The sequence below is a fragment of the Anabrus simplex genome, chromosome 3 (genome assembly GCF_040414725.1).
Source record: "Anabrus simplex isolate iqAnaSimp1 chromosome 3, ASM4041472v1, whole genome shotgun sequence".
Classification (NCBI taxonomy): domain Eukaryota; kingdom Metazoa; phylum Arthropoda; class Insecta; order Orthoptera; family Tettigoniidae; genus Anabrus; species Anabrus simplex.
The window spans coordinates 519,129,936-519,152,540 of NC_090267.1; the positions used below are offsets into that span (position 1 = coordinate 519,129,936).

The 22,605-nt window shown below is 39.1% G+C and overlaps 1 protein-coding gene across 1 annotated transcript in view; it reads left to right on the forward strand.

The window, feature by feature from the left end:
• Positions 1-21,121, forward strand: part of LOC137498971 (fibronectin-like) — a 434,037-nt gene extending 412,916 nt beyond the window's left edge. Inside the window, exon 12 of the mRNA XM_068226885.1 lies at positions 20,666-21,121. Within this exon, the coding sequence (XP_068082986.1) occupies positions 20,666-20,679 (14 nt within the window). The 3' untranslated portion in view covers positions 20,680-21,121. The remainder of the gene's footprint in view (positions 1-20,665) is intronic.
• Positions 21,122-22,605: the final 1,484 nt, after the last annotated feature.

Consider the following 22,605-nt stretch of genomic DNA (forward strand, 5'->3'; position numbering starts at 1 on the left):
TCTTTCTGCTATCTGCATCTTCAACTTCTTTTTTTGCTATTTGTTTTACGTCGCACCGACACAGATATGTCTTATGGCGACGATGGGCCAGGAAAGGCCTAGGAATGGGAAGGAAGGGTTCGTGGCCTTAGCTAAGGTGCAGCTCCAGCATATGCCTGGTGTGAAAATGGGAAACCAAATAAAACCATCTTCAGGGCTGCCGACAGTGGGGTTCGAACCCACTATCTCCCGAAAACTGGATACTGGCCGCACTTAAGCGACTGGAGCTATCGAGGTCGGTCTTCAACTTCTTAAATGACATTTAAATTCTGCTATCTACTAGTGACAAGTAAAGTTCTTACTACTTCAAACTTCGTGTTACGTCAATATTAAAATCAATCGTTGGTACCGAATAAATATGTCGGGGGACTGTGTAAATGTGGACACTCGTATGAGTAAGTCACGAGTGATTACCCCGCGGCAATATCGTCGGAGAGTTTCGAGATAGTCTAGAGCTTCAGGTATGAGATACGAGTTCGGCCCCCATGTTGGACAGACCGGGTGTTCAAGCACCATTCCAAGGTGACGAAAGACCCTGTAGAACGGATTCGATTCCATGGTGGCAACGAGACCTGGGAGTACGAGGTTACCTGATAGGCGATACTAAAGACGATGAATATTTACACCAAGGTGATATGCAATTCAGCCTGCATTTGATTTGAATAAACTGATTTAAAGAAATCTCAGTTTTGTTGTAGATAGGACCTATCCTCCTGTACCTAGGATTGCCCTGAGAAATGACTTGTGCTCTTTTAAAATCAACAGTAGAGTTGGGCTATATTTTAATGGTACAATACTGCTCAATAGAAGTATGGAATGACATGGACATGACTACATTCGACTCTTAAATTCAACCATTTGGTAGTTTTACAATTAATATAATCAAAATAAACATTTTTCCTCGAATCATACATTTTCAACTGTATGTATCGGACTATCGAAACAAAAGGAATCTTCTGAAATGAAGCCCAGACAACACTTTAGTATTGGGTATGGCCACGTCGCACACGGATTTGTTCTTCCAGACTGTATTGCATGCTTCAAATGAGGTCATTGGGGCAAACAGTCCCAGTACTCTATTGGAGCTTCAGTAATTTCCTGAAGATTGTCCGGTGGTGGTTTTTGGACGCTCTAAGCATCTCCCATGCGTGATCAATTGCAGTGATGTCTGAGGACTCTGTAGGTCAATCCCTGTGAGTGGCACCGCAAGATGGTGTCCTGAACACAGTTCATAAGTGCCACAAAACTGGTTGTAGCACCTCTTGAATGTATTGGGGGCCATTCAATGCACCATTATTCCGGCGCAAAATATTAACACTGCCGCAAGCATATGGGTGAAATTTCTGGTCATGCCTATATTGATGACGTTGTGTGTCGGACTTCAGTTCTCAAACCAGTCGTGGCCCCATCGGTATACTTGTTATTACCCAATTCTTCAATGGTCTAGCGTTGCTAAGATTCCAGTTCCTTCGATACGCCAGGTACCGTTAGTTTAGTGCAAAGCTTCTCATTGGCTTCCTTGCGTGAAGACCAATCTCATGCAGTATTCTGCACACTGTCTTGTCTGCGATACAAACGCATGTTACTCTGGAGAGATTAATCATAAGGGCCCTGACAGTTGGTGTTGGACGTCATCAAGCCAACACTAGGATATAACAAACCTGGGCTGGTTTTTTAACACGAGGACGGTCAAAACGAAGCCCGACTTTCTGCAATTTCTCCACACCTTGCACACGGTGCTTTGTGTGATATTTAACCGATCGGCAACATCATGGAGTGTATGGCTAGCCAGAAGTAAAGTCACTATCTGAATCCTCTCAACTTTTTGTATTGGTCCACGTGGTATGTCACTTCAAGGCTGGACAAAAACTGACTGTAGCGTTTGCTGACATGGGACAACGCACCATATGCTTCAGCACTCAGGATAAGTTCGCATGGCCGGTATACGAGCAGAAAGCATCCCTGTCGAATTTCAGGGTTGTGATAATCTAATTAATAACGCACGTATGTCAATGAGGCATAGAATATCTCAGAATACTCGTTTGGGCGGTATTCCAAACTTTTGTTGAGGAGTACACTTTCAACTTTCTAACGCCTTCGATCACGGTGAAACTAAATTAACACACGGATACAACGTAAAACATATGTGAAAATACCCACCAATGATTTAAACATGACATAATAGCCTACCTCTTACATAATAGGAGTGACCTAATACTAATGAATGATACAGATGAAAAACTGGAAAATATTAATTCTCATATTCATGGACTTTACAATAAGCATGCTCCTAAGCGCTGTATGAAAGTAACACGCCCGCCCTGTCCGTGGCTGACAACTGAAATCAAATCTCTGATGGCTCAGCGTGATTCGTTATATAGACGTTACAAACGAAAATTATCAGCTGACACATTTGAACAATACCGTGTACTGCGGAATCGAATTAAACAAATTATCCGCAATGAGAAATTCGATTACTTCCGTTGTCTATCCAATAATATAAACGCTGGTAGTACTTGGCGACATCTTCGTTCATTAGGTATTGGAAGGCCTCCTGTGAACAATGTTAAGCCAGAAATACCGCTTGACGAGATTATTTTACTCCTGAACATGATATAGTGCAAGCCACCATCAAGTCTATAATACGACAACAATCATCTGATCGCCCATGTTTCGAATTTCGAACTGTTTCAGAGTCTGAAGTGAAACGAGAACTGATTTCAATTAAATCTCATGCAACGGGGTCTGATGAAATCCCTATTTTTATTAATAACATTATGGATATAATATTGCCGGTTATTACTGACTTATTTAATGCATGGCTCTCCCGTGGTTATTTTCCGACAAGCGGAAAGATGCACCAGCTGATTTAAAATTCATCCTACACATCACTGAATTTAACTTATATTACATCTCCTCGTCATTTACCAAGATTGCTTTACTCCACTAACTCTTTCCTTAAATTCATTATTTGGTTTCCATTATATTAGGTAAACACCATATTTCAAAATATTAATAATAATATTAATGTAGTTGACCGTCACTTGTTTGTCAAAGTGACCTTTCGAATTTCAAACAAATATATACATTCTCAATGCATTCATCCATTCCTACATTCAAAATCAGTATCCACTTTTCGTACTCTCGGAATCATTTAATTATTCAATTATGAAAATCATATAATAATAATAATAATAATAATAATAATAATAATAATAATAATAATAATAATAATAATAATAATCATCGTATGGCCTCAGCTACCGTTTGCAGACATTTCGATTTGACGCCATCTGGCTGTCTGCTCGTCAATTTCGACGTTCCGGTTTACTCTGTCTGCCATCTAGCGGACCTAGAGTAAACCGGATCCCTCTTGGGCGTCTATGGCTGAGATTTTAATTAATTTTGTCGGGTAAATACCAAATGTATCACCAGAGATCTTTTACATGCCGACATCGTACGACATGGAGTGTCGATTGGACTTTTTTCCGCCCTTCAAAAATCCGACTACCTCTGCCGGGTTTGAACCCGCTATCTTGGGATCCGGAGGCCGACACTCTACCACGGATCCACAGAGGCAGCTATATTATAATTATACGATTATTTAAAATTATTAAGATACTACATCATGTAATCGTGAAGCTGTTTATAAATTAAAAATCCCAGCACATTACTGAATTTGTGAACTTTACCCGTACGAAGTTACACTCGTTAAATCATTAGTGGCCATCAAAAATTTTCCAATCATTTAAATTTGCTACCTCATTTAATTATTGAGTCCGCAACATTTCATTAATTCCTTCTTACATTGCTTTACTTCCTACTCTTTTTATATACAACACGGGAAAAACGCGACCGAACCGACAAGTACACCTGACCCGGATTAAATTAAGTTACTACTCTGATTCATTATTAAAAGGAAAATATTTCACGTACGCTCACTCAACTGTTCGAATAATACAAAGTTAACCATCAACTTCTGTAGCAAAGGACCTACGCTAAATGATAATCTATCTTAATATACACTGACTCTAGGACAATAGGGCAGAACCAATATTGTCGCAAAATATCAACCACAGGTGAAATGAATTCACACAATCGAATAGAAAATTGCCACTGCAAAACCAGAATTTGCATTGACAAGTTCATGATAAATTGCACATCATATGTACAACACACAACAACAGTCAAACTCATCATGATAGAAACACCATATCCATTGACCTGGCCGGGCATCGAACTCCAGGTATTCAGCATCGCAACATTACAGTGACCTATCCTTTCGTACGACACAATGTGGGCAGTCACGAAGTGTAATTAGTATTTACCTATTAACGTGCTGTTCCTAAAATCTCTCGAGTGGAATTGTATAACAAATGACATTAGTATTCTCGTTTTATAAGACCTTAACCAAGCAGTGGATTCCTCAAATACACACAACCAGCCAGCGAACGACACAGTTATCTCCGAACGTCACTCACATCTGCTATCTCCAATAACACGGCAAACTTTATGTGGACACTAAATTATCTCTCCGTTCTAATTAAATGCATGTCTCTTTTAACTTATCTTAGTAATCACTTGGCCTCCCGGGCTAACAATAACAATAATCATTCTGAAGCATTTAGCGCTTTTCAATGGACCTTACACATTCCACATATCTCATTATTTAATTCGTACATTTCTCCTGGATTTCACATCATCTCAAGAAACATTTATCAATTTGCCGGCTCTATGTATCTCATATTATACTTCACAGTATCATCAGTTCGTTTCCCACGACTGGTATGTGTCTCTTAAATGCCTAACTTCGAAACTATCTTCCTGAACCTCACTTGAATGATATGACAAATTATTATTTCCTGACAGCACATTCCGTCTAATGGTTCAGATATACAAGTTACTGACTGATAAAAATGAACCCTAAAATCTCACTGTAATGTGCGCCAGCGGCCCAGGTTCGACTCTTCACAACGCCAATGATTTTTCTCGATGATCTTAACATACTATCATGCACATGCCATAGCTACTTTCCTATTCTCAGGATTATTAACTCATACTGAATGCCGTCTATCTTACTTAAGCATTTACACACACACGGATATCACATCTGAAAAATCGCGCACTATGCAAATCACATTTCCACACCCGTAATCAAGGTATTGAAAAAGATCAATTCACACACGAAACTTATTCTACACAAAATTACTTCCCCCCAGGCATCAGTATATCACATATTATTCCCTACAACTAGTTACCCTTTGCTACAGTAGAAAAGAAATATTAAAATTAACTTTCATGAAAGGAAAGAAAAAATTATTTACAAGTTAACAATTGAACGTGCATAAGTGATTTATTATGAATCAGGTGGTACGTATCACTTCGGTGGCGTCCCGTTCAGCTACACAACATCTGGAATCTCAGGCAGGCCCCATGGTGGAGTTTAGTGCACCATACTGGTGACTTTAACATTTGCACTAATGCCTTCCTGGGTATCCATGTTCTTCATACGTGCTGGCATTTTTATTTACACCGGTTCACAATTGTTATCACACTAAAATCACAAACAACATATACAGTGGGTCACTTATAAATACACTCATCATTATTATTGATACAATCACAAAGAAAAACAACCACTCAGTCTCTGCAACATTCTGCGATACACCACTCGCGACACGGCAAAGCGTTCCAATACTCGAAATCACTGCGGACCTCGTTATCTCGTTACAGTTAATATTCTGGTACTATTCCTTCACTCCCATTATATACGTGAAAGTAAGATGCGTCGGATTCAGTTATGCTTTGAGGCTATTACAATTATCAGGCTAAGAAAATGCTCAAGATTTCTACGAGTGACAAGCGCCATACACCATCCTTCTATCCCGTTCCGAATCGCGCAGCAGAGTGCCTCTCCACAGCAGCGCGTGGCTTTCCTCCGGCACACCGACACACAGGGGAATCCCCTCATCAGTGGTGCAATATCCTCTTAGGTATAACTACCTTTATTTGTCGCAATAATTTATATGGAGAACATCGTCTTAAGTTCTCGTTCAAATGGAAGCCTAAAATTAATTCTATGTTGTCCTTGACGAAATTTTATCCATTATTGGAGGGCTTTTACACTGGCGGCCATATTTCTTTTCCCCTTCTCCTCAAACATACTGTACGCTGGTTTGTTGCACAAAAAGGGCTGCCAGCTTAAATCCAAGTAACTCAATCACACTTCCTTTCCCCTTATGAGTGGAAGATTCCATAGCTTCTACATTGTGCCATCCAGTGACCTCGACACGTATACTCCAGCTTCAAGCTAAGGCAACGGAATTTCAACACACATCCGGTCTCTACTGTAATTTCACTCCATTCTCCTATAATTTCCTCTAATTTATATTATTTTATGCCAATGATCCAACCCACGCGGGTTCCTCATGTTATGTAGTACGGTACCTTTCGATAGGACCAATAACATAGGCATTTAAAAAATAAATTTTAGGCACCTTCCCCTGAACTGCCATTTCATCCAGGGTGAATAAAATTGTTTATAGCTAACACCAGGGTTACCAACTAGCGTGTCAATTGAAGTCTTGTTTATTCTTTTTACTGTCAAGTGTACCGTCTGTTATTTTCCTTTAAAATCATCATGAAACTCCTAACCTGATTTCATTTAGGTATTAGTATGAATTACACATAAATCCATTCGACTGACTGTTTCATGATTTTTTGTAAAACAACTGAAAGGTACATTTTAAAAACAGACGAATTTTAAGAATACGTTACTTTTTGCTTTAACCTAATAACATTTGTAAAAATATGGCCATAGAATTAATAGATACATATTTATTAAAGCGTAATATTAAAATGTCCTATGTTGCTAGATTTTCGACATAGAGCACATCTCACATTGTTACAGACTCTTAGTTTTAAACGACACTCACTCCGTCAGCGTCGTCGAGTAGTTCGAAAACTTCGTCTGTTTGATCAGCTACTCTGCTGGGCTCTGCAGTAAAGCTTTCCTGTTGAGTGAACACATCCTTAAAGAAACTTAAAGTTTCATCTTGGTCCCATTGATCTCCGTAGTGGAGAGCCAAAAGTCTCTTTACGTCATCGAGTTTAGCTTTTTTCACGACTTTACCTTTTGGGATGACATCAGAGAGATCGTTCGTAAACGTGTTGCCTTTGTTAGTAAGGCTTCGGCTGGCACGCTTCAAAATTATAAAAGGACTCTCCTTGTACAAAGCACACTATTTTAATCATGCTCTTCGTAAAAATCAGCTTCTTGGCCTTCTAGAACTGGAAGTGCCATGTTCCTGGGGTTTTCAGGATGCTCTGGGCGTAAGTCTTCCAATCATGTACTGTGTAATCATCTCCCGAACGAACCAGCGTGGAATTTTTTTGATGATTTCGACGTATCCTATTTAGTAGGGTTCTCAATAACAGAAAGCTTCCGGAGTTGTCGTTCTATTTTGCCGAAAACTCGGTCTGGTTGAATAAATGAATGTCCGACGATAGGAAACCATAAAATGAATCTCTCCAATGTATTCGGAGCTTCATGCAGAAACCACCGGATAATCATGCCCATCATAGTGGTATTTTTATTTTGGCCGCCGCAGCCGTCGCAAAAAATTCGCAGTGTGGTTCGGTTGGTCAGGTCTAAGTTGAGAAGTTTGTGATGCACTGCGGAGGCAATCTGGTTTGAACCTTTCGGAAATTCGCTTTCAAGCCACACGTAGGCAGTAACGTTGTCTGAGGTTCTACTTCTGCGACGCTATCGATATTCTATAAAATAATAATCGATAAACGGTACAATGTGGAACACAGCAACAGTTGGCAGGTTTTGCATCCGAACAAGCTGGTTTTGCAACTAGGCGACTCACATGTTAAAATAAAATATGTTAGTATTTTGTCTAACGTGCCACAGAAGTCGTGTTCGCGTGTCACCTAGTAGCACGCGTGTCATACTGTAGGTTTGCCATCCCTGGCGACTGTAGTTTCTTATTCCCCGACTCTACATACCGATTTTCATTAAATTCTGTTTACCCATTTTCTCGTGGCTCGGCCTTGATATGGACTTAGCAACAAAAATACAAATTCATGAATATCTCTGTTATCATAGTCGGTACGGTAAAAATGTATACGACATAACTGATCGGAAATTTAATTCTATATAACTTTAGTTATATAGTATTTATCGATAGGACCACTAATAACATAAATGGTTGAGAATACAATTTTACGCCTTCCCCTAAGGTACCGGTACCATTTCCCTCAGCGTGAATACAATGATTTATAGCCTAGATTGCAGTGGCTCATTCCACGACTTTACATACCGGTATTATAGATGTAAATTTAATTCTAAATAGTATAACAAGATATTCAGTATCGTTCATAATATAAGAATAACAAAAATCAAAGAGATCAGTTACTGGACGGAGGCAATGCGGAGTCCAATAACGATGAAGAAGAAGAAGAACTATGTACGATATCATATCTGTCGCCCGCTACACGGAGGGAAGCGTAAGTGGCTTTACGTCGCACCGACACAGTAGGTCTTATGGCGACGATAGGAAAGGCCTAGGAGTTGGAAGGAAGTGGCCGTGGCCTTAATTAAGGTACAGCCCCTGCATTTGTCTGGTATGAAAACAGGAAAACCACGGAAAACCATCTTTAAGGCTGCCGACAGTGGGATTCGAACCCACTATCTCCCGGATTCAAGCTCACAGCTACTAAACGCCTAACAATAAAATATAAAACATCTTTCCAGTACGAAAATGATGTGTTTTATTGCACCGATAAGAGTACCGTAATGTGCAAGTTTCGGAACTGTCAACTGTCGTGGAAAAAATTCCATCCAAAATCATTTGACGTCTGCAAAACATGTCACGGCGTTCAGATATCAATTACGACATCTTTTAACCGTTGCTTACGCCAGGGGTGCAGGCTCCGCGGGTGCTACTCTGACCTCCTAAGTCAAAAAGACGTAACTGCATTCAACATGTAACCCTTAAATTTAAGTGTTTAACATTTTGAAAGATTTTTTAATGTTAGAAATGTCCCATTACCAAAATTATCTTGCTATATATACCTATTTGTTAGTTTTAAAATCAATTTTATGGTTTGCTTTGGGAAAATATTACTCTTTCACAGTTTAATTTACAATTACTACTTTTGATTGGTGTATTTACTAAGCCAGAAGGCAATAATGCACTTACTGTTTTTTCCCTCAGTGCACTAAATATATTGGAATATTACTTTTTAAGGGAAAAGGCAGTAACTTACACTTACTGCTTTTTGCCTTCATATTTTGAAAGAGTTGTCAAGGCAGAATCTAAGGGTAGCAACATATTCTTGATAATAACAAAGACCACACTTGTAAATGTATCTTATTATTTTTTTATTAAGATAATTTAGAGTCACTTTAACCCTAAGGTCTTATCGTGACTTCTAGCTGTAGAATTTACATTAAATTACAGTAGGGTGAAGAATGAAAAAAATATAAAAGTGGTATTTTAAACTGAACAGTTAAAATTTTTGAATACAGACCAGTGTCTTTGAAAAACTTGATAATTTGTTTGCACAGTGACGGAGATGAGTGTGTCCCCTTAATATCCTTAGGTATACCGTGGTACTGGCGCCATTTGTCATACAGTGAACAGTCTGTTATGATGTGCTTCACAGTCAACACACTATTGCATGTTGTACAGATGGGAGGCAGTTTCTTCTCAAGGAGGTAGCTGTGACTTATCTTGGAGTGGCCAATCCGTATTCTAGTTATTAGGACTTGATCTTGCCTGTGAAGGTTGTGAAGATAGTGTTGTACTGTAGATTCCGTTGTTACTTCGTGGAGTTTGCTGTTTGAAGTTTGAAGCCATTTTATCTTCCACTGTTGGTATAATTTTGTTTTAGCATAGGCAATAACGTCAGTGTGAGGGGTAGCTATTGTTAGATCGCCTAGCGGGAGGTAAGTAGCGTCTTTAGCTGCTTGATCAGTAGATTCATTCCCTTGAATACCTCTGTGTGAGGGTAACCACACAAGGATGACTTGTTTGCCTTCTTTCATGATGTTGTTAAACAACAGTTGTATTTCTTGTACAAGGATGTGTTTCGATGATGGACTTTCTATTGCGTTTAATGCACTTTTTGAATCAGAAAAAATGATGGAGTTATTACAGGTGCTGGTTTTCAAAATATATAGCATAGCCTGCTTTATTGCGTACAGCTCATTAGAGAAGATTGTATAGTAGTCAGGCAATCGGTATAGCATGGTACGTTCAGGATATGTAATCCCACATCCATTTCTTTCCTCACATTTTGATCCATCAGTATAGATTGCAGTGTGCCTTGGGTATTTATTAGAAATTTCAAGAAATAATTGATGGTAGTGAGATCTGTCAGTTTCATTTATGACACTGTAATTTATTTCAAAGTTAATTTGTGGAAGGGTAATAGTCCATGGTGGGACATTAAGAGAGTTATCTGTGAGGAGTATTGGAGGGATATTTAAATTTAGTTCTTCAAGAAACTTGGCTATTCTGACATTGAAAGGCTGTGGTTGTGATCCTGATTTAATGAGTGTACCTTGATGCTTGTTAGGAAAAGCATACAACTTAATTCTTGATTCACTCATAGTTGCTACCTTGAGCGCGTAAGTCAAACTTAGTTGTCTACGTCTAATTGTGAGTGGTGGTTCATTTGCTTCTATTTGAATGCTGGCTACTGTACTGGTACGGAAGGCTCCTAGAGCAATTCGCAGAACTGAGGACTGGATGGAATCAAGGATTTTGAGTGAAGACATTCTTGCGGAATTGTATACAATGCTGCCATAGTCTAATTTAGCCCTAATAATGGCTTTGTACGTGTTCATTAGCACTTGGTAGTCTGCCCCCCAGTTCTTTGCTGCCAGGATCTTCATTATGTTCAGCCTTCGCAAGCAGTCATCTTTAAGGTTTTTCAGGTGAGGTATCCAACTTAACGTAGTGTCGAATAAAACTCCTAAGATTTTCATAGTTGTTACTGTTTCAATTTTGTGATTGTCCATGTACAGCTCAGGGTCTTGTACAGTATGTTTTCATTTGGAGAAGAGTATGCATTTGGTTTTAGTTTTGGAAAACTTGAACCCTGTAACTTTAGCCCATTTTTGGATATTATCAATTGATTCTTGAAGTAACTGTTGAGTAGTTAATTTATTTCTTCCTGCACTTAGTATAGTCAAATCATCGGCAAAAAGGCAAGCCTTTACTGGTAGGTGAATACTGGAGACAATGCCATTTATTGCAACGAGGAATAATGTGACACTGATGACTGATCCTTGGGGAACTCCATTGTCAATGGTTACTTCATGTGAAAGAGTTCCATTTGTCCTGACTTGAATTCGGCGATCTTTAAGGAAATTATAAATGAAGTGAAGCATGTTTCCTGAAATATTATGTTTCATCAGTGTTTCAATTAGATAGTCTTTCCACACTAAGTCATATGCCTTCTCAATGTCTAAACTAACAGCTATGAGGTGCTGATTATTCAGGAAAGCTTCTCGGATTTCTGATTCTAAACATATCAGAGTATCTGTTGTTGAACGTGCTTGACGAAAACCATTTTGTGCATCACTAAAAAAGTGTATATGTTCCAAATACCAGCGTAAGTTCTTGTTAACAATTTTCTCCAGTAGCTTACACATTGTATTTGTCAAGGCGATGGGACGATAATTATCTGGGATCAAAATGTCCTTTCCTGGTTTGAGTATAGGCACTACAATAGCACAACGCCATTGATCTGGAAATAGTTTGGAACTCCATATATAGTTGAAAATAGCAAGTAGATAATTGAGTGCACTATGTGGAAGCTGTTTTAAAAATTCATATGGAATGGTGACTGGGCCAGGACTAGATCTGCCGCATTTGTTGAGTTCTGTAACCATTTCTTGTAACTGTAAAGTATCATTATAAGCATAGTTCGGTGTAGGTACAGTTTCACTTAAGTCTATTGGATCTCGAGTTGTTTTCATGCGAAGAAATTCAGGTTCATAATTGTTATCGCTAGAGATTTTTGATAATGATTTAGCCAGTTGATCAGCTATTTGTTGAGGTTCATTTACAATTGACCCAGCGACTGGATCTCTTAGAGAGGTAATACAGAATTTATTGTATTTGCCACTTATTCTTTGGATTTTATTCCACATAACTTTTTGTGAAGTTTGGCAGGTTAAGGAGGAGATGAATGTTAACCAGGAGGTTTTTTTACTTTATTTTATTTTATTTCGTGCTATTGCTCGGTGTTTTTGAAAATTGATTTTATTTTCAGGCGTAGGATTTCTTTTGTATAGGTAGTAAGCACGGTTTTTATTTTTGATAGCCTCTTTACAGGAGTCATTCTACCAGGGAACCGTTTCCTTGAAGGGCATAGGAGCTGTTTTTGGGATGCTCTGGTCAGCAGATTTAATTATTACTTCAGTGAAGTCTTGAACAATACCATTGATGTACTTAGAAGGAAATTTATTTGTTGGAGTTAGATCATTAAAATAGTTATTTACAATCTTTTTAAATGATTGCCACTTTGCCTTATTTAAATTCCATTTACAGTTTTGGAGTTTTGATGTGTTGTCTGGAGAACTTTGATCATCATTAATTATGATGGGGAAGTGGTCACTTCCTTGTAGAGTTGAATAAATGGACCAGTTAAATAGTGCAGCTATATCTGGCGTACATATAGTTAAATCTATGCTACTGTATGTTCCGTGTGCTATATCAAAACGAGTTGGAGCAGTTGAGTTCAATAATACTAGAGTAAATTCATCTAGTATCTTCTCTATTTATTTCCCCCTTGCATCAGTATTGCGACTACCCCATAAACTGTTGTGGCTATTAAAATCACCCATCAAGATGAAGGGTTTGGGGAGTTGCTGTATTAGGTTTCTTAAATCATCAGCGTGAGATGTACTATTCGTAGGAAAATAAACATTACATACACATATACCTTGTGGAAGGTATAATAAAACTGCGACTGCTTCTAAATCAGTAGTTAAAGGAACCTCTTGATGGTGTAAATTATTTTTAACATAGGTGGCTACGCCTCCACTTGCATGATTTGGATTAATTCGGTTTTTATAATGTACGTTGAACTGTCTTAAATGGGAAACAAAGTTATCTCTAAAGTTAGTTTCTTGTAGACAGACAACTGACGGCTGATGTTTATCTAGTGGAAATTGTAAATACTCTCGCTGTGATCGAAAACTGTTGAGGTTCCATTGAAGTAATGATATAGTCATAAGAATGACAAACAAGTGTAGAGGGAATTTTATCATTATTATGTGAGGGAAGTAGAGTTATCGCTGGAGTAATCTGGAACTAAACTGTTAATTGCTTCACCTCGGTTTTCACTGCCAGCCTTAAGCAGTTTCTTGACTATTCGAGTACTCCTGTTCTTAATGGATTTTTCAGTGTAGTATGGTAATAGTTCTTGAAGGGCTTGGGCTAAACCCTCTAGATCTTGGGTGTAATTGGAAGCTATTGCTGCAATGTCATTAACTCCAATACTGTTTTCAAAAAAAGGATTGGAGTTGTAAGTAATTGAGGGGAAAGGACTGAGGGTTGGCTTCTAGAACTTGCTAAATTGGCTTAAGCATATCACTAATAGTTGTGCTTTCTTTTTCTGTCTTTGGTTTCTTGTAAGTTTGTTTTGTCTTGTGTTTCCCTGTCTGTTCACTTGTCTTAGCTTCAGTTGTTAGGGGAGGTTCCTTAAAATCAAGGTCTTTTCTGCCTGTAGTTTCACTGCTAGATAGTGATATTGGTCTCTTCGACCCAGCAAGATGAACACATGAGGGGTTTTGAGGGCATTCCAAATGAGAGGATAGAGTCGTTTCGCCTGAGGGTAAAGGCCCACAGTTTTGATTTTGAGAACACTGAAGAGATGTAGATGTAGCAGTTGTCTGAACAGTAGTTTGTGAGGGAGTACAGGTAATATTTTCTTGACCGTTTGTTTTAATTTTTTGTGTTTCCTCTACTAGTTGGGGAAATTCTGTTAGATTGATCTTGCCATGAGAATGACTATTTTGATTTAATGAGGAGCCTTCATTTATTATTTCATCATTATCAGGACAGTTTCTAGCTAAGTGCCCCCCAGTTTTACAAAGAAAGCAGGTGGGTGTGTCAGAGGATAAATAAATCCAGTAATTGGTACCCTCATATTCGATTTGGAGTGAGTCTTGAAGTTTGTTAAAGTCTTCATTTTGAATATAAATCTGTCTCCGAAAACTGAGAATGTGAGAAAATCCGGGGATTGTTAAACCTGCTCTAATAGGTGATATCTTTGACATTGGTTTAATGCCGAGTTTGAGAAATTCTTCTTCAATAACAATATTAGGAATCACAGGGCAAACATTGGATAGAATAACTCGTTTGTTTTTAGTTAGGAGAGGTCTTATTTCCAAGGAGACATTATTATCTTAGGATGTTTTGAAATTAATTCTTCAACACACTTTTGACTTGCAAGGAAGATACATATTCTTTCATTAGACATCCGTGAGACAAATCGGATGTTACTAGGGCTAGTGACTTTTCCAATTGCTAGTATATAATCTCGGATACTAATACCATCGCAAGATTCAATAACAATAGCTTGATCTTTGGTAGGGTAGGATTGCATTGCTGCAGAGTAACTTAACCTTGGATTGTTAGGAGATTGATTAAGTGTGTTAGGAACAGTAATTGAGGTTGTCATGAGGTTACCTGGTTCACCGGTACGGGTGGGAATTATGATTTCTTTATTCTGTCGAATCGTGAGGTTACTTGAGACTTGCTGATTTTCATTATTTAGATTCATTGAGTTAGAAAAAACTTGCCGACCTCCATCAACAGAGGCGGCCATTATCGGTTAGCTAACAAGATGAGGTAATAGGTATGAGAGTGATCCTTTAATGAACACTAATCTCCACATCGCAGATTTAAAACCACACTCACTACAAAAGTACTTAGCAGCTTCACTCTGGTGCTTCAGACGATAAATTTTAGCTTAGAATGACCGATTATTCAATACTTCCAAGCGACAATATTACACGCGAACATAATGTAAGTCACTGCCATCTTGACTTCCGTCTATGTATCTTATTTTATTCATAGTGAACAGACCATTTACATGTTTGCAACGATAGACCTGTTAACTCAAATATTTAAGGCTTAAAATAGGTTCTTTAAACTAAGCTGATCATCACATTCTAAAAGTAAGTCAGGCACGTCACATAGTGGCAAGTTTTCCCAGAACTTGCGTCGACTTTCTGGCATCAATGGTACCAATTTTTTGATGATTTCCTCCTGCTTCTCCTTATTGATACATCTTAAAGTTGTTCTAGTAGGTGGCCTTGGAACTTTATTCTTATTCAAGTACTGATTTTAAAAACGTTAATTCAATGTGACCTGTACAATATCAGACAAATAAGGCCTTGGTTCTGTCTTCGTAATAACATGAGATGAACTGTAGTCGAACGCATCAAACAAAATTTGAAGAACTAGTGAGTTTCGATAAAGAACCCAGAATTACGGTTTTGCACGGCTTCTGCAAAGTCATCAAAGTCATAAACTTTACCCTTTGCCTTACATTTTTTGGTACCTGGTGGTGAAAGCTGTCAGCAGACATAAAAGTGTGACCTGCTTCCAGGTATCTTAGAAGTGAAGCTTCCACGGTGTGAAGAATTATTTAATTTAATTTCTGGGTTGAACCGTGTTGTACTTGTCTGCACATCACGTACAGTTTGCCGACGTTTCGAATACATTGCAGTATTCTTTGTCAAGGCGACTGAAATAACCCTACTCCATCCGAGGTAATCAGTCTCCCAGGCAGAAATTACACTACTAGCGTGGCCCGGACCTTGGCCTTTTATATCCTGGCCTTTCTGGCTGACGTAAGCCCTGGCTGTCTCGTGAGTATTCTGGAAGGTATGTGTCACAGCTAGGTAGTGGGGGCTTGCCCGCGCTGTTATGTAATGGGGTTTTGGCCCGTGTGTTTATGTCGTGATCTGTATGTCTTAAACTATGAATGATAGGCATCCAAGAATTACTGATGTTATATCCTTCTTCTAAATTTATGTTGTTCGGATGTTTCTTGATTTCGATAGCCTCGCGGATTTTCCTTTCTAGATTCCAAGGGATAGCTGCTAGAATCTTGGTCTTGTCAAATGATATCCCGTGCCTAGTTTCGTAGGAATGCTTGGCTACCGCTGAAATATCTGTGTTTTGGTTCTTGGTGTGACGGATATGTTCTTTTAGGCCATCGCGGCCCCTTCTGTCTGTTCGTAGAACTCCCCGTTGAAATAGAAATAAGTGGCGCCACTTCCCCATGAAGGCATTTCGATTCGGAAGGCCGTTCAAATCTTTGATTCCTCCGGGGATAACTTTATGGTCCGCATCCTCCTGCCCACCGTGGAGGACATAGATCGCGTCATCGCCAGTGGAGTTTCTATTTTTCGGCATCATCATAGGGTGTAATTCTCTAAGACCCTCCTCCCATCTGTTGTGACAGGTGTCTCGTTTACAATCAGCATCCCACGGCGCGATGCACCACTGCACAACCAGCTTGCGCTCACTGTTCCCAATCTCATCACATCTCCAAATGTCCTCATCTTCAACTTCCCCCCAAATGTCATACCTGCAGGGACACTCACCCCACGTATTCTCGCAACCCTCCCGCCAACCGACGGGATCTCGTAGCCCCCATCTGTACGATTGACTCCCCCACTGGCTCCAACCACTCTCTCTTTCCACCACCTACATTAGAGGACCTAATCCGCTTTATTACCATCTCCCTACTCAATATCCATCCCTTTCAACATTCCTTCGTCCTTGAACAACTCCAAGCAGCTGCATTACCAAATCTGCCACTCAGGTCTTCACCTTCACCCCACAGTTCACCATTGTACCTGGTCCCGTTCACTCACTCCCCCCCCCCCCCCCAACACGACCTGGACGGGACGCTCTTCCCTAATTTCCATACCCATCTAGCGTAGCATTCACCCGAGATAACTCAAATCCTGCGGCAAAATCTGCATACAACACTCCTACCAACAGGGAACAATTTAATTTTAATTACATGACAACACTGTGGTGTGTTCAGATCTTATTCAGTCCACCTTCACACTCCTTCCTTAGATACTGGTTGTCCGTCTCCATGCTCGCCTTTGGTCCAAAGGGTCCCGGGTTCGATTCCCGGCCGGATCGGGGTTTTCACCTTTATTGGTTAATTCCAATGACTCGGGGGCTGTGTGTGTGTGGCGTATTTCCCTCATCTTCACAGACATGCAGGTCGTCTAATAGACCCGCACCAGGCCTCTCCGGAGGCCATACGCCATTATTATTACGTACAAGTTTCAACTTAGGCGAGGAATCTCCTGTATTATTGTAAGAAATACGCTATACTACAACTACATGACTACACTCATATAGAAGCTAGCAACTTCAGAAAAATCAAATGCTGAATTAATGATGTCTGTTTCCATCGTACATAATCATGTCACTCCTGTAAATTGTATATATCTTATAGTGTCACTGTGAAAAAAGAAAGAAATGAAAGAAACGCAAACATATTTTATTTTTTACAAAATGTCAAAAAAGCAAAGAAGTTAAAGTGGCCACTGGTTTAATCTTTTTGTTTATATTTACTTACTATTGGAACCAATAAAGCAATTCGCCCATAGGCCAAAAAACCCTCCCATCTCCTTCTTACTTCACATCCTTTACCCCTCTCCTCAATCCCTCACTTCCTCTTCAACCCGCCTGCATCTCTTGATCAGAGAGACGGCGTAACCCTCTAGGTTATAGACAGACAGAAATTCAACGGAATTGCGTGACGGAATCGTGTTTCTGAATTGAGGTTGTATGACAAAGGAAACTGGAAATTTTATATTTATGACATCAGGAGTATCAATGGACTTCAATTATTATTATTATTATTATTATTATTATTATTATTATTATTATTATTATTATTATTATTATTATTATTATTATTATTATTATTATTATTATTTCGTTGATCAGTGCGGGACGGAAGATTGGAGCAGTTCTTCTTCTTCTTTATAATTTAATGAGCTTCGCTAATAGCGGTTTACCCAGTTACTGGCCCTAGAATGATCACCAAAATACGGAGGAGACGAAAACACAAGGGATATAGTTAGGCATAGAGTATAATAAATCTACCACAAGTATACAACACACAGGAAATTCGCAAGGACACAAGGTACAAAACTTCACTCTGGAGCGATCCTTCTCGGCAACTTTCTACCACACGAACATGACCAGATCAACGTACAAGGGAAGTACAAGGGGAAATTATTAAATAAAAGTGTTTGTTTCGGAAGGGAAACCACCGTACTGGGCGTGGGATTTATTATCCAACATGATAGTTGAGTGGGCAAGGCGAAATGTTGCCTAAAAGGCGGCTGCAACCATTTTATTCTGCTAGCTTCGAGCAGCGGACATTGAAACAAAATATAGTTAATTGTACCAACCGAAGTATGACATTTACATAGGTTAGACTCTACCAGTTTCATGCGGTATAACTGATCAGGAGTGCACATGTGATTGAGACGCAAACAAATAATATTAGTGATATGACGTCGAGAATAATATTGTTTAAACCACGGAGATTTAGATATAATCGGAAGGAGCGTACGGTTCCACTCGAGGGTTGACACCAATCATTTTGCCATATTTGTCTGATCGTATCTCTACAACTGCTCTAAAAATCAGTAAACGGTAATGCCAGATGGTATGCTCCACCCTGTCCTTTAGCCGCCACATTGGCCAAGGCATCGGCCTGTTCACTCCCTTTAATAATAGAATGCCCAGTAGCGGTGGGGCGAAGGGGGCAGTCACTCTCCCCACCCCACTTTGGGAGAAATAAACAATTTTTATTCAATTTTAGCCACCTGACATTCTTTTAAGTTTGGACAGACTGAAGAGTTACTAAAAATCGCATGAAATTAGAAATTATAAATAAAAGCAATTTGTACAATCTCTATTGTTATTTCAGCTAATTCCTTCCTTTAATGTTCAGTGGAAAAGTGTCGCTCGTTGCGGCTAAAGGCTAGTACACACCTAGCGACAAAGTCGCGGGACATTACACTGTCCCTAGACTGTTGCGATACAATGTCCCGCGTCCACATCTATACAGCCAGTTACACCACAGGAATCGGCGCGAAATGGCGCAAGAAATTGCTTTTTGTGCTTTTAATTTGAGCTTAAACTGCTTATTGTCCGTACAAAGAAAAATATAACGGAAAAGTAAGCGGTACTGGAGGAGAAACCTTTTCTCGGGAGGCATTGCCGCCGGTATTAATCATTCTGAAAAATTAAAACTAGAACATGGCGTGGGATATCGTAATTTTTTAAGGATGAACTGAACCGATTCTGAAATCCTTTTGCAAATGGTTGGAGGAAAGATTTCAAAGAATCAGACTGTATTTCGGGATACCATTCCAGCTTCTGTGAGGCTAGCTGTCACTCTGCGGTCCCTTGCTAGTGGTGAATCTTTTACCAGTTTAATGTATACCTTTTGAATTTCAAAACAAGCTATTTCACTTATCGTTCCAGAAGTCTGCGAGGCCCTAATTACTTCTCTAAAAGGATTTGTAAAGGTAAGATATAATAAAATTTTTATTTACTTACTATAGGCCCTATACGTAATTTATTTAACTTATATTTAATAATGAAACAAACATAAATCCAAATTAACACAATATTGGTTACAATTAAATTGACTCAATTCTGTCCGCTCTAATGAAAAAACAATGCTGAACATAATAATAACTAATTAACATGATAATGAATGAAATATTTTTCCGAACTTACGCAATATTGGTAACAAGTTTAGTGGCATTTCATCATTTAAAAGCGGTTAGATAAAGTCTGTGTTATTTGGTCTTGTCCCATCGCATCTGAATCTGGAGTAGGGACACTTTCGCAGGATGATGAAAAGGAACCCGAATAGACTGAGTGATTGCTATTTGTGCTACGGCTTGTTGGATGGGTTAATAAGTCCAGCGTTGCCCAAGCTGACTGGTCTCTGCTGTACTTTCCCACTTGCAATTTAATTATTATATCATCAAATTCTCTCTGAGCTAATGAAATTTCCACTGGACTCTTTCCGCAGTTTTTTAGTTTATAAGCAATATGCTCTTCAAGTAGCCGCCTCTTCCTTCACGCACGCTGTTCTTCTTTCTTTTGGACTTCTAAATTCCTTTTGAGGTGGAACAGATTCTTCTACTGCTTGATATTGTTCTTCCTCACCGTTGTTGACCTTCTGGAGACAAACACATTATTTCAATTTATTAATTTTTATGTTATTTTGTAATGAAATGAAATGGCGTATTGGCTCTTAGTGCCGTGAGTGTCCGAGGACATGTTCGGCTCGCCAGGTGCAGGTCTTCCGATTTAACACCCGTAGATGAAATGATGATGAAGACGGCACATACACCCAGCCCTAGTGCCAGTGAAATTAACCAATGATGGTTAAAATTCCCGACCCTGCCGGGAATCGAACCCGGGACTTCTGTGACCAAAGGCCAGCACGTTTGTAATAATTTATTGTTATTGTTCTTTTATTATATTTTATTCTATTGTATTGCAATGTTTTTCTTGATTTTCAGATCCCAAAAACTGAATCTGAATGGACAGAAGTAGCGGGGCGATTCTCAGTAAGATGGAATTGTCTTCATTCTTTAGGCGGTATGACGGCAAACACGTTCAGATTGTGGCCCCAGAAAATAGTGGCAGCATGTATTATAATTACAAAGGAAATTTAAGTATAGTGCTTTTTGGAGTTGGTGATGCTAATTACAACTTAATATATGCAGATGTAGGGTGTCAAGCCCGAATATCGGATGGCGGTGTTTTTAAATCTACATCTCTTTATAAGAAAATGGTGGAAAATAAATTAAATATTCCCCCAGAAAAAACTTTGCCAAGTCCCGTATGTATGTATTTGTCGCAGATGATGCTTTTGCATTAACCACCCATGTAATGAAACCTTATCCAGGTCGATTGTGTGTGTCACTAGCAGAAAGGATTTTTGATTACAGGTTAACTAGAGCGCGACGAATTATTGAAAACTAGCAAATGTACCCGTGCTTCGCTACGGTAGTCTACATTGTATACGGATATCGACGTAAATACTGTGCGTGCAGCAAATGAGATTGTTTTAAAATTGCATGTCTCTTAGCCTTATCCGAGAAATAGCAATTGGAGGTCCACATACGTTGTTTCCAATGTAAAGTGAGGGTTGCGGAGTTGTGATGATAACGCCAGGCTCACTTGCCTACTGCCATTCACAATCGAGTTGGCACGTTTACATTATAATTGCAGGCCCCAATGCCTACTGCGCGGTCACAATCGATTTGGGGAGTTTTAGTTACAATGGCAGATCCATTTCCTACTTTCAGACAGGTTACAGTTGAGGAGTTTTTATTATAATACCAGGCAACTTCCCTACCACCAGTCAAAATTGAGTTGTGCAGTTATCATTATAATGACAGTCCCTTTTTACTGCTGCTAGCCAGCTTACTGCCAGTCACACAGAATTAGTGAGTTTTCATGAAAATAGCAGGCTACTATGCCTAATGCTAGTCAAATTTTAGATTGGAACATTTGTTTATAATGGCGAGCACCCTGGCCTAGAGCCAAACACAATAGAGTAGGGGACTTTCGAACAAAACTGCATGATCCCTTGCCTTCTGCATGACAAATCGAAAAGTGAATTATTCATTAAAATGGTAGGCCCTCCTTACTAATGCCAGTTACACAGGAGTTGGAGGAGGACCCCATTCCTACTGCCAGCAGTCAAAGTCGGTGTAGGGAGTACTGATTACAATAGCAGACACATCCTTTCTCGATCGCTACAAATCGACATCAATGAATATATACAGATGGGCATACGAAAGTATATGAATGTTTACAATATTGCAGACCTTCATTTACAAATTAACTGCTGCTAAACGGTACGCCATATCGACAAAGGATTGTACCGTAAGGCGCAGTATTTAGCGATCTAAATGGCTGGTCCTATGACATTTTCTCGCATCTAATCTATTCATGGGTCAGATTGAATCAGAAAAGTTGAATAGGTTGAAATTTGTGTAAGATTATCTTACATTGCATTACTTTTCGGATAATTATGTGACATAGCATTTGGCTCACATATGGGTACTGGGTGGGCCAATGTTCGTGTAGAGTTTGATCATACTATCTTTCCTGTAAGTGATTGAAATGATGCACATGAAAGAAAAGGTTTAGAAATTAATTTCCATTAAGCCAGGTAGATTTGCATTAAGTTTGGTTGTGTGTATTTTGAGGGAGTGCAAAATCACGGTTTCGGTTTCGTATAAACCCCCAATTAGTTCAGGGATTTAGAAACAATATTTGCCCTAAAACCTACCCAAAGGATAGGTGGATTCTAAATATGAAGTTTGGTGGAAATATATCCAGTAGTTTTCAAGTTAGAGAAAGACAAACAGACCAAACAAACAAACAAACAAACAAACAAACAAACAAAGAAACAAACAAACTAACTAACTAACTAACTAACTAACTA